At 39.6% G+C, this 12722-nt stretch overlaps 1 protein-coding gene across 1 annotated transcript in view; it reads right to left on the reverse strand.

The window, feature by feature from the left end:
* LOC128371826 (RIMS-binding protein 2) overlaps positions 1–12722 on the reverse strand; it is a 56589-nt gene that overhangs the window by 16065 nt on the left and 27802 nt on the right. Inside the window, exons 6-14 of the mRNA XM_053332205.1 lie at positions 7709–7876; positions 5558–5641; positions 5314–5403; positions 5043–5165; positions 4849–4953; positions 4561–4611; positions 1915–2095; positions 1097–1186; positions 439–644 (exon numbers count right to left, since the gene is read on the reverse strand). Coding sequence (XP_053188180.1) covers positions 439–644; positions 1097–1186; positions 1915–2095; positions 4561–4611; positions 4849–4953; positions 5043–5165; positions 5314–5403; positions 5558–5641; positions 7709–7876 — 1098 coding nt within the window. The remainder of the gene's footprint in view (positions 1–438; positions 645–1096; positions 1187–1914; positions 2096–4560; positions 4612–4848; positions 4954–5042; positions 5166–5313; positions 5404–5557; positions 5642–7708; positions 7877–12722) is intronic.

The following is a 12722-nucleotide window of genomic DNA, read 5'->3' on the forward strand; positions in this document are numbered from 1 at the left end:
CCTCTGTTAGCAGCTTTAGGCTACATTAGCCTTTACTAGCATAAAAAAACCTGCATCCAAACTGTCAGTGGTTGTGTTGTACTGTGAATTAGGGTTACTTGGAATAGAAAAGAGGATATTTCTGATTCTGCTGCGTCAACTCTGATCTTTTTTTGGTTTCTACTTACTTACTACTTTTTACTTTTACTCATCATGAGTCTGACAGTGTTACAGGAGTGCAACGCTAAATCGGTGGACTACTTGTTAAAAAGTTAGCATCAGCTTTATCATTTTTCCAGCAGCAAATTGCCACTTCAACTTCCAAATAATACCCTAGTAGTGATAGCATATTCTCTCAATGACAACTAAGAAAAAATTGAATTAAAAAAAATAAAAAACAACCATAAACATATGAATTCTGACATAGAATGATGCACTGTACATCCTCATGGCTGGTACCTCATGTGTTGGGCTTGATTTGTGTGGACTGAGGTGTGTGTCGGACTTGGGGGTGAGGTGTGCGGTCTCTGACTTGCTGGAGGATGAGCCTGACTTGCTAACGCTGATGGTGGGCAGCTCTCGGTGCTTGGTGACAGGCGAGCGCTCCACCCTGGAGAGCCCTGCTGCGTGGGGGGTGGCACCCATCCGTAGCGCAGCAGCAACATCTAGCAGGAGAGAGGGGAGGAAGATAATGTAATAATCCACAGCTTTAATAGATGACACCAGCCCTCTCACTGGTAGCCTGGTTGAATCCATGAGCAACTAGGTGGGTGAGGTCACTGGTTGACATGCAGGAGGCTCAAGGTTGAACCCGGGCTGATTAAACAGTGGAGAAAAATCCTTCCTCCATCTGTCTGAGGTCAGGGGTCACACTCCTTGTGTCACACCTGCACCGCTAAGGGGCTTAACCGGTTCCACAGTCCACAGACATTTCTCACCTCAGCCCATGAGCAATGACCCTCATGTGATTGTGAGAAATTCAGACAAGCTCTGTTTACAGCGTTGGACTGTGACGGTGTGAGTGAGATGACGGGTTAGAACATGCCGTGCTTTTGTGACAGTATCCAACACATATCATGAGTAACGGAGACACAGAGAGTACCGAGCGGATCATTACCCTCAGGGCAGGAGAGAGTGTCACCTCCCTCGAGACTCCAGAAGGCTATTTCACTCAGAGACACCATATCCCATGAGCCACCAGTGCAGTCTAAAACACATGAACAGCGCAGGAGAAAGAGGTTGGATACATCTGTCGGACACATGCTGCAGCAAAGATTTCGACTGTTGTTTTGGTTAAGGCAGCTGTGGCCGGGATTACATTATAACGGATATTCTATTCCGTTCAGTGAAAAGAAATTTAAAACTCCTGCACCTTTAATTCATGCCATAATAGAATAAGCTGAAATGTGACGCACACACACAGAATTAAGAGCTGTTGTTTTTTTACTCATGAACAAAGGATACACACTAGTATACATTTCTAATTTTATTTAAAACAATCATTTAATAAACCCCTACTGTTTAAAAGGAAACTATTTACACATAATAAAAAATACTAAAACCTGAACAGCTGCATCCCTGCAGTTTAAAAAAGGATTTTGGGGACTGATGCTGTGCGTCTATATTGCCCATGCATGCATGTCAAGGAATGATTCCGCTTTTAAAAATAATTTTTTTTGGAACTGAAAGAATCCAAAAATACTAACACAGATTACATACGTGGAAGTTGAATTACGGTTAAAATACTACCAGACTGGACTACCAGAGTGAAACAAGATAAAGTAAGAGAGATAGCTTGCGTCACAGCGGCATTTTGGACTATTTCTTTGTTGTGAAATCTCTTCAAAAAATGACTGCTGTTCAAAAATATATAGAGTATAAAGAATCCTCTGAAGTACAGTACTCAATTGCAAAGCTTGTGTTGGTGGAGTTTACCTCGTTCTGTAGTCAGGCCCATCCCATTGGTCAGAACAGACAGGCTGGGATTGTTAAGGAGGCTGGAGCCAGCAAGGTCCACCTTCGAGGCCTGCAGTCGAAACTTCTCCAACTCCTGGGACAGCAAGCCGAACTGTTCGCTCTGGCTGCGACATTTCTCCTCCAGGTCTCGTACCTTTGACTACACATGACGCGTAACAAACATGGAGAACAGGCATGCAGTGAAAATCTAAACAATGAACTGTGACATGAAATAAGACAAATCCACCTTTCTACACCTTTATATAGGCTATCATTCATTTGTGAGGGATTTCAGATATAACAGTGATGAACTGCTATTTTTTACTTTTCTTGTGCACACATTTTTAATGAATGTGCTTTGTTAAATACACAAACAAGTGAGTTCAGCTTTGCTTACAAGGCTTGTATGTGAACACTGGGCTGTGTTTTAAGGTGGATTTCTGCTTTAATTAACCTCAAATTAATTAATTGGAACACATTCAGTCATGAGGAGGGGTCTAACCCTGTAAAAGTAAACAAAGATAAGCTTTTTTATAACTTGTCAGTGTCATGCAGAACACTTTTTATACCTAAAAAGCCACTTAAGGTATTATGGAAAACATTTATCATTGATGTATGCATAAGCAGTGCATTGTAGAATGAAAAATTGCAATAAAGTCAGGTTTCTGCAAGACAGACCATATAAACTGTCACTGAAACATTTGTTTCAAGCTGCAAACACAAATTACAATGAATTACAGGATCAGTGGGAAGTAAAAGGGGAGGGAAATAAAGGTAGGTCATTTTCTGGTAATATGGGACACAGCAGTAAAAACCAGAGTGAGATAGATAGTATAGGTTATAAGAAGGTACATGTTGTGCTTCTGTTTTACACTGCATACGCTTTAACGAAGCCACTAGACAGCAGAATTATGTGCCTGAACACTACAGAGGTTTTTGTCTTAGCCTCACTGGGCTGATTTCAGTTCCGGTTGTGGTGGGAGTTTCCTGGCAGCCTGTACACGAAACTGTCTCAAACAACATTTCCTGTTAGCTCTTACCTACGCAAAGCCTGGTTCTACAGTTATCTAGCTACATCGTTATCTAGCTGCACACACTGAGGTAAGGTGGTCATGTACTAAAATACACTGAGTAATCACTTCTACATTATAAATACTCAACTATACACAGCAATCTGCCTCAGTGTTGGGTATATGCAAAGGAAACCTCAGTATAATGGAATCAAATAACTAGTCAGCACGATAAGCATTATTAACTGTGCTGAGTGCAGCTGGGAGCGATAACTGTGAACGACCTGATTTACACACACTGTGATAACCTAGAAAAAAATGGCATCAGCATTTAAAAAGGGCCTCTGTGGCCACATGAAGCATTTATGAGAGATGGTTTTACGGTAATTATTGAAGGGGGGAGTTACTCCTGCCTCTAACTATATTATACGCACAAAACACAAATGACTTACAGACCAGGCTGTTCTGTCAATGTTCACACTCTGAAGAATTGAGATAAAAGTAAGTGGGGTTTGGTGGTTCTATCAACAGCACAGGGGCTAGGGTTTTATGACAGATTAAAAATCTGGTCTGGAGGATCAAGCAGGCTAAATGTTAACAGTACCTGCATGCAGTCCAGTGTACTCTGGTTAGCACAAAAAATAGCACAAGGAGAAAAAGAGGTATACAAAAGTAAACACATGCTTGTGAAACATTTAGTAAACATATGGATAAAGTAGAAAGACAGCAGTCTGAGTCCAGGTCGGCAATAAAATCCTGTTGGGAACAAGCATCATCAGAATGTCTCTTGGCCCTCAGCAGTCCACACCTGCCTTTTAAATTAACACATATATTCCTTATAATCTTTTATTTCTTTTTTTTCTCGACAGATTGGCTGAAAGCAGGCTGTTGACTTGGCAACAAAAAGTCAGGCTCTCTCTCAAGGGAAAGAGACTTTCTCCTATGATGCTTTAGGTTTAAATAGAGACAGAAAGCGAGAGAAACTAAGCAAGAGGAAGGAAATGAGCAGTTTAAAAAAAAGAAAGAAACAGGAGCAACTATACTCTACCAGCTCCCTCCGCAACACAAGCTGAACCAACTCCTAAAATAAAATATACAATTCATTTAGGGATAAATTCATGTAAAACAAAATGCACAGTGTGGAAAATGAAACACAGACAGTAAACATACACACAGAGTCATCAATTTGTGGAAGTCCGAAGTCTTTAGGATCTAATTTCATCATTCAAAATTAGCAGCCAATCAGAAAGATCAGTACTCCAACTGTCAGCGGCTGTCTGGATTCATTTTGAATCCACAGTGTTACACTCACACTGAGAGTGAAATTAAACGTCACACGGCAGCGGAGGAGCCATCTGTTCAAACGGTTACATTTCCTGGCCCAAGAGTGTTACAAAAATTCCAGGTGTTTAGACAAACATACATAGGCCATTACACTGAGCATCTATATTTTCATCCTCTTTTGTGCTTGGTGTGTGCTTTGGGACTGTAAGTCATCCTAACCCTCTTGAAAGCAACTCAGGGCTTCACTGTATGGTAATAAAAGCATTGCACAGTATATACATCTTCATTTTTAATTTTTATGAGTAGTCACAATGGTGCAATACAAACTCACCTCCAGCATCTGAACCACTCCTTCATGTTCCCTCTTGGCGAATAACTGAGCCTGATGATTAAAAAGACATCAAAGTCAGAGTTAATGCTGGGTGTTTGATCATTAAAATTCTAATTCACAGCACAGTGAGCTCTATTAGAATTGCTCTGATAAAATATGATGCTTTATCGGTGCCCAAAGGTTGCCTCCTGCTGGACAAACCCCCCCATTCCTCAAAATTAGGCTGAAAGGAACATTTGATTTAAGCTGTCAAATATGAAGAGTGTACAAAAGGTCTGTGGTTCTTACCCGCTGTAACCGTTTGATTTCATCCTGTTTGAACTTAAGGATAGCCAGTGCCTGCTCATGTTCCAATTCCAGCTGCTGCCTTCGCTCGGCGACCTCTCGCATATGCTGTTCATAGAGGAAAAATGTCTTCTTTTCAAGTGGCATGGTAAGGAGTGAAATTGAAAATGATCCGGATTATCTGACCCTGGAAGTACCTTTAGGACCTGCTCTAGGTTCTCCAGTTTGGCACGGAGTCTCTGGTTCTCCTCGAGAACTGAATTGTGTTGAGCGGTCACTTCAGAGAGATCTTCCCTCAGCTCCTCATTCTCAGCCCGAGTCTGAGGAAACGACACAGATGCAGAGAAGCAGGTTAACCGGTGGGATTGATTTAAAGGGAAAGAATGGGTTTATTCTAATTGTCAAACCATTTGTGTTGCTCAACTTAGCCTGGTGGGTAAACTCTCGACGTGGCAGGGAGACACTGACCTGGTCGAGCAGCTGTGCCTTCCTCCTGAGGAGATCTGCCTCCTCCTTTAGTTGCTCATTTTTGCCTCGCTCATCCTCAAGCTGGCTCTCCTGTTATGAAACCGCAAGACTACATTTAGTTAAAGCCGAGGAAATCCACGTGTCCCAAGTCATCCTCATGCCCACTATGGCGACGCTTAAACCAGACTGGAGGGCTGCCAGGGAGCGTACGAGAAGGCAATACCGGAGCAAGACGATCACTTACCAAATCCAGACATCTCTTCTGTCGCTTCTTTACTTCATGCTCGAGGTTTTCACATTCTTTTCTCTTCTTGCTCAGCTCACTTTCCTGAACCAACAAAAATAAAGTGAAGATAATGACAACGAATCTTCAACTTGTAATTTAATCTGGAAACTAGAACTCCATTGCATGATTTTAACCAGGACAAACACAGATGCACTGTAAGAGTAAATCCATGAAAAACAATATGTAATATAATGACAAATAATATGCCAACAAAGGATCAACTATCTCATCTAGAATTTGCAGAATACATTGGCTTCAGTTTTCATAATGACCTCTGACACGATAGCAGTGAGGTATTACAAAGCTTAGCATCCTTTAATTATTCTAAATGCAGCTTACATGCAGGACCAGTATAGGAGAAATCAGCTTATTTCAGCGTGGCCCCGGGAACTCAATCAAGCATTACCACTGTGACTGTGTGTGGGGGGGTGGGGGTGGCCACAGAACGGACAGGCCAATTTGCAGACCACCAGCAGCTGACTGGAGGAGATGCTGTACTCTCACCAGTAATGACACAACGAGACAATAAGGATAATTAAAATGCAATCTGTAGTCTGATTTGCTTGATTGTGAGTTATCGGTCACAACGCAACATCCTGGGCCTGAATAAGGTGCACCAAACCATAGATTGACTCATGACTGTGAAGCTAACTGAGCTGTTTATTTGTTGTGTGTCCAATTGAATGGATTTGACTGTTTAGCTCCTGTTGTGCTGTGTTAACTCTGTGCTGTCTGGTATGCCTGAAGAGGGTGTAGACTAATGTGTGTTTCCTCTCATGGAGTCAGCAGATGCTTCTCTTCTGCTACAACTGAGGCACACTGCTCAGGTGATAAAGCGTTTCTTCTCTACACTTCACCATTTTTTATTGTAGCTTTAACCATGTACTGGATTATGGCTGCAACTAGTGATTATTTTCATTGTGGATTAATCAGTCAGTTATTTTTTCAATTAATTGATTGGTTGTTTGGTCTATAAAATACCTGAAAATAAAAAATCGGAAACATGTCCATCACCCAAAATGATGTCCTCAAATGTCTTGTTTTGTCCCAACTGAATATACTCAGTTTGCTATCTCAGAATACTAAAACCCACAGAAAATATTCATTTTAAAGACTCTGGAATCAGAGAATTTGGATTTTTTTCCCTTAAAAAAGTTAAAAGTGGCAATTAATTTAATAGCTGACAGCTAATCGATTAATCAATCATTTAATCAGCTCTACAATGGATATAGGAATGCAAAAAAATTCAATGAATGAATTCAATTACTCCCTCTGCAGCCCGACGTGCACATTTCACTTTTAGATGTAATGATGAACTACACATTACCTTCCTGATTTAAATTTATATACTGGCCTCCACAACTTAGTGAAGTGAGTGTGCTGAGTATGCAAAAACTATGCATTTGATCAAGTCACGTACACGCGCTTAAGAGTTCAGAATTTAAAAAGCAGCACATCACTTCTTAGATGATACAGTGACTCATTTGCATATGGTCGATGACCTTCTAAACTTAAAGAAAAATGCAATGTTCAAGCTTTTCAAAATGCTGCTGACAGTTGTCTTTAATTGTTGTTGTTTTTAACAAGTTGTTTTTAATTTTTATCTCCTGAGACATAAACATGAATTCTCTCACATCAGAATGAAAACATCAATTAACTCTAAAATGTGCATCCTAATGCATGGGAATATGGTCTTGTAGAATCAGCAAGGCCAATGTGCTTCTCTTCTGTTTCCAAGGGACAAGATCAAAATAATCCCAGCATTACATAACAAATCTGACCGTAGTTTTTTTCCCCTCAGTGGCAGTCAGCACAGTCACATCACTGAATTCAACCTCCAGTTTCACATGAAAATGCAAAGCTCAATCCCTGCAATTATGACAGTTACTGCTGCCAAGAGTATGTGTGTGTAGGACTCTCATGAAGGACTGTTTGGAGGGAAGGATTGATTCAAAAGGCGTATCGGCGACATTTATTGAAGCTCGAGATTACTGCTTCCATGAGCAATTGTGTCCTTATGAAAGCAGCAATAAGTACATTTTTATCTCAGGCTCTAATACAAACAAAGAAAACGGGTTATTATGAAGTATCAAAAGTTGATACACTCACCAGAAAATGTAGGTGCTGCTCCTCTGTGTGTTCCTCCTGATGGGAGGGGGTCGGGCTGAGGCCCGGTGGGGGCGTCACTCGCAGCCCCGACTCCTCCTCCTCTCCGGGAGTCTTCTCACACCTGGATGGAGCTTCATCTAATGCCACACACGGGGTCTCTCCTACAACCTAGCAGGGGCAGGGGGAATCTTTAAGTTAGTCATGTCACATTTACAGATATTTAAAAAGATGCTGTTGTCATCTGGAAAACATGGCCAGCTACAGACAAGGGAGAAAATGTATGACTGTTACACTGTACAGTAACACTTAACATTACATCCCCTTCTGTAAGAGAGGGATTAACAGCAAGCCTCATTCCCAGTGGTCTAACCACAATCAATGAATAATCCAAAAGGAATCCCTCCAGCCTTCAACATAACTCCAGCACATTAGCAGGAAGCTGTCCGTTCTAATTAGGCTGCATGTCGTTTCTTGAATGTTTCACAGTGGGCTGTTTTTCTTAACCAATTACTGTTTTATAATTCTATTTTAAAAGTCTGTATGATCCATCTAACTGAGATCCAGGTGGGGTGGGGGTTGGGGGTGGAGGGGGGCAGGCTGAGATTGGTTAAGGGTTAAGAGTCAGGAATCAGCATCTAATTTTAGAGCAAACCTACTTATGCTCAGAGTAAAACTGTGCTAGTGTAGCCAAGGCCATGACCCAATAACAGGATCAAAGGCGCTTGGCCACGTGCTGCAAAGGGGATCTCCTCTTTACACTCTCCTTTCTTATCCTTAACATATCACTCAAGACTTAAGGCGCAAGTTCCACAACATTTACAGAAAGGATTTCTCTAGTGACTGTAAGAACACTGCACAGAGACATTTAAATACTGTTAAATGAGACAAAAACACACCCAAAAGCAACTGGATTGTTTGCAAATGAAGACATTTAGTATCATTTGTTACGTTTGGACTGTCAGTTTCAATTAGCTTGGAATCTGTAGAGTTTTCATGGGGAAAAACCCATTAGGAAAAGAAATCTAGGAAATGTAGCTTAACAAATGACTTCTCACTATGCTTTGGTAGCAATTACCTGCAATGCATGTTTAGTATTTCATACTAATTATGCTTAGTATGAATAGTCAATAAAGAAATGAACATTTCTCTTCAGATAACACTTACATTAGATACAATACCAAGGAAGTCAATTACTGTGGACCAGCTGAAAAATGACTCGCAATTCAGCCTCAATACATGTAATCTGTTGAACAAGAAATATTGTGAAGAGGCTGAAATTGAAATATGAAAGAACTTCTAACTTGAATGGAAGAAAGAAATTATCTTTGGCTGATGTGCACAGTTGTTGCTATTCTAAGAAACCACAAAACTGTGAGCTGGCAATAACAGACAAAAAGAATCAGCTTCTATGGAGGAACATCTTTCATTTTACAAGGCAGCTGATTCTCATTGGTATCATTTAACACTATATACACCAAGATATCTATTTCCAAGCCTCCTTTGATTTCTTTGTACGTGTTGCTACTAGCCATGTGAAAAGATTTCTGGCACCGTACTGCTCTGTTTGTCTGTTTGTTAAATGTGCAGGTGCTTAATGCAGTAGGATTTTCTTCCTATCACACAGCTTGATACAGGAGACCTCAGCATGGGGCTGATAAACCAGTGTGATGGTTCAACACCAAACTGTTGAAATGTCTGAAGTTAAGCAAGGCTATCCCAGGTTTATCTTTTGGAAAGGAGACCAGATGGTGTTAGTAATGGTGACGAAAGGCCGGCAGGAGGCACTAATTCCTTTGGCCCCTGTACAAAAACAGTGCACAGGAATGAGGGTTTTAGCAAATGCTCTGCAGATTTTTTTGTTTTTTTGTTTGTGTTTCCTTTTTTTTGTGGGGGCTGGGGGGTGGCATTAAAGATCATGTCACATCCGTTTCCAGTGCAGATGTGCTAGATGATCCCAGCATGCAGGCAAAACTCACAGCTTTGCTCAGTCTTTGGTCAGTCGCAGTTAAACCGATCAGTCTACTTGTGATTCTTGATTAGCTTGTAGCACTTGTTTGTGGAGTTCTCTGCTACAATCCGACAGCCGTGCACCAACATGGGAGTGACACCTAAGTGGTGTAGGCCAAGATAAGATCTCTAAGCAATGTGAACAAACCTACCCTTTTAAATCATCATTCCACTACTTTTGCAGTTCATTTCATATCTAATTACAATCAGTGTGACATAAATCACTAATAGTCCACAAATCAAATCCCCTAAGAGAGCAATCTTTCATTAAGGGAGTGTGAGAGCTCACTATGATGAGTTCAAAGCAAACATAATCAGGTTTCAGGCGATGTGTGATATAATTCCGCCATCATTTTGACGAATGGGCACCGAGGTGGAATATTACATAATGCATCATTTATACAATGCTGTGAGGAATAAAGGGACTGTCACAGAGAGCATTAGACCAGGGCTTAGGCTATTATGAATCATTTCAGAAGGTTTATGTGCCAACATGCTAACTTAACCAAACTAGTCATTTCACTGGGTCACGCTACACAATTCAAATTGTCTAACTTGTTTCGTGTTTTAGAATGTGTGAGAGAATCAAACACGTGCACACGACATACATAAAATACAATAAAATGTTTACACATTTCTGAAGTAAGTAAAAGTTAAGTTGACCAGATGGCCAGAAAAACATAGAAAACAGAGACAGAAAAATAAGAACAACAGAAAAATGTAACAGTGAGGGATGTAGGGATATGAGCTACAGATGTGAGAAACAGCTGGGTAGAGTTAAGGGAGGATGTGTTGGGCTTGCTGTCTAAAGTGTATAATGGAGAATTGTTTGATTACTGACAAACACACAAAGAGAGCGCTGTCATCTTTTGAAATAATTTCATCAAATAATACAAACAGGATGCATCATTTTGCTGATGAAGAGAGCGTGCCACCTGGAATTAGCTTTTCTCTCTGTGACTGATTGGTACTCAGGCAGTTCTTAAGTAACCCTGTACAGGATCAAAGATACCTATAGCTAACCTAAGGGTTAGTGAACAACCCTTAGATAGAAACAAGGGTCAAGAGTTCAACTAGTCTCGGCGTAAGCGATCTTCCCAACCATGTATGCCAGAATGACAGTACACAAGTGTGGACCAAAACAGCACCGGATACAAAGTGACATTGCCCTCACATTGAAGTGGAGGACAAATAACACAGTCCTCAAAGAGCTTGTCAGTGTGTTAAAGGCACATAGAAATCTACATTACTATGATTTGTACCATCACTGGCTCAGAGAGAAGTACAACAATATAACATAACTGTTAAAAACAAGACTAAATCATTTTAAAGTTTAAAAGACAAAGCATTCAAACTAACACTGAGCACTTAGTTTGAGGGCAACATTACAAAATATATAATATATACAAGAAACACATCAAATGATAACCACTTTTTACAGCTCTCTCACTAGTGTTTACCTAAAATGTGGGCAGTAAAGTTGTACAGCCTAATAGCTTATATTTTAGAGAAATTATATATTTTACATGTCTGACATACTGTGGCAAAATTATATTACATTTCCACAAAATGGTCCAACATGTTAGCATGAGCTGAAAGGGCTACATCTGAGGTAGCACAAAAACAATAACTGCCCTTTTGTGATAACAGTATGAGGAGATGTGGCATTCCTCTGACCACTTAGCACTACACAATATGAACAGGCGGGCTCATTTATCTCTTGGTAGTAATAGAAGCAGATCTAGTGAGAATTTAAGTTGTCTGCATATATGTATGTATACTTTTCATATGATTGTGATCAGAACGAATGTAATGTGAAATAAAAGACGGACTGGCTCCAACAGCAGACATTTTTAATTCTATAACCAACAAATCAGGAATTTGCTAAACATTAAATAGATAAATCATCCTGCATTTTAAGGATGTTGTGTATAACTTGGACTAAACAATCAGTGTATCAAAATCATTATCTAAGTATGATTAGACATTTGCTGATTTGCTGACATGTCAGGGAAGGTGATTAAAGGATTGAATAAAAAAAGTGAACACTGGGTTTTGTTCACATTTGTACAATATGTTCTTATAAATGAAATAATTATAGCAGGTACCTACTAAAGTTCCAACCAAGTATAATATTGTCTGTTTGTGTTACTGTTCGTCCACTCAAATTCAGCAGAAACATGTTGTCTGCGGAAACAAACAGACCGTAGCTTTGGTGGGTGGCTACTTGATTTGTCTCAGTCTGCTGAAGCCTAACATTGGCTTCAACTAAACTTTAGGATGTAGTTTGATGCAGAACAAAAGGCAGAAGAGTTTGTCCTTCTTCTACATTGGAAATGTGTTTGGAAGGGATTTCGTCTTTGTATGCAACCAAAAACTGATTCAATGCACGCATGTGAATAGTGTATTAAGACTTGTGATCCTGTCCTTTAAACCTTCAAATTCATTTTTTAATACATTTCTCAATATAGATCAATCAGTGTGTCTAATGTTGTTTTTTTATGATAGGGATAGTGTCAATACATTACTGCAAATTATCCAACTGTCAACAATTAAAAATGAAATCGTAAAAGTAATTTAGTATATATTTAGATCACTTACTGTACACTGTATATGCTATTACTGCACAGTGATGAGTACAAGAGATTCTAACGTATTTGGTATATAAACACAACTGAATAATATACAAATACCTGAATACAACTTGTACATGTATTATTATTTTACAAGTCAACATATGATTCTAATTATAATGATGCTTTGAGGTACATACCTGTTTTAATCAGGCATACCTGCATAGTAAAGTGTACAATTATTATAATATAATTCAGTAAAGTGTATAATATAAAGTGCAAATACACTTCAAAGTTGAGTTGATAATTTGAGTGTTTTTACAAATTCCGCTCCCTGTATTCCCTTCCTATTTTGTATCATCAGAGACTTTCAGATTGATTTTAAACACTGTAGCTGAAATATTTTGGTATTACTGTTGACTTGATTGTCTTAT

Source organism: Scomber japonicus, chromosome 13 (assembly GCF_027409825.1).
Source record: "Scomber japonicus isolate fScoJap1 chromosome 13, fScoJap1.pri, whole genome shotgun sequence".
NCBI classification, from domain to species: domain Eukaryota; kingdom Metazoa; phylum Chordata; class Actinopteri; order Scombriformes; family Scombridae; genus Scomber; species Scomber japonicus.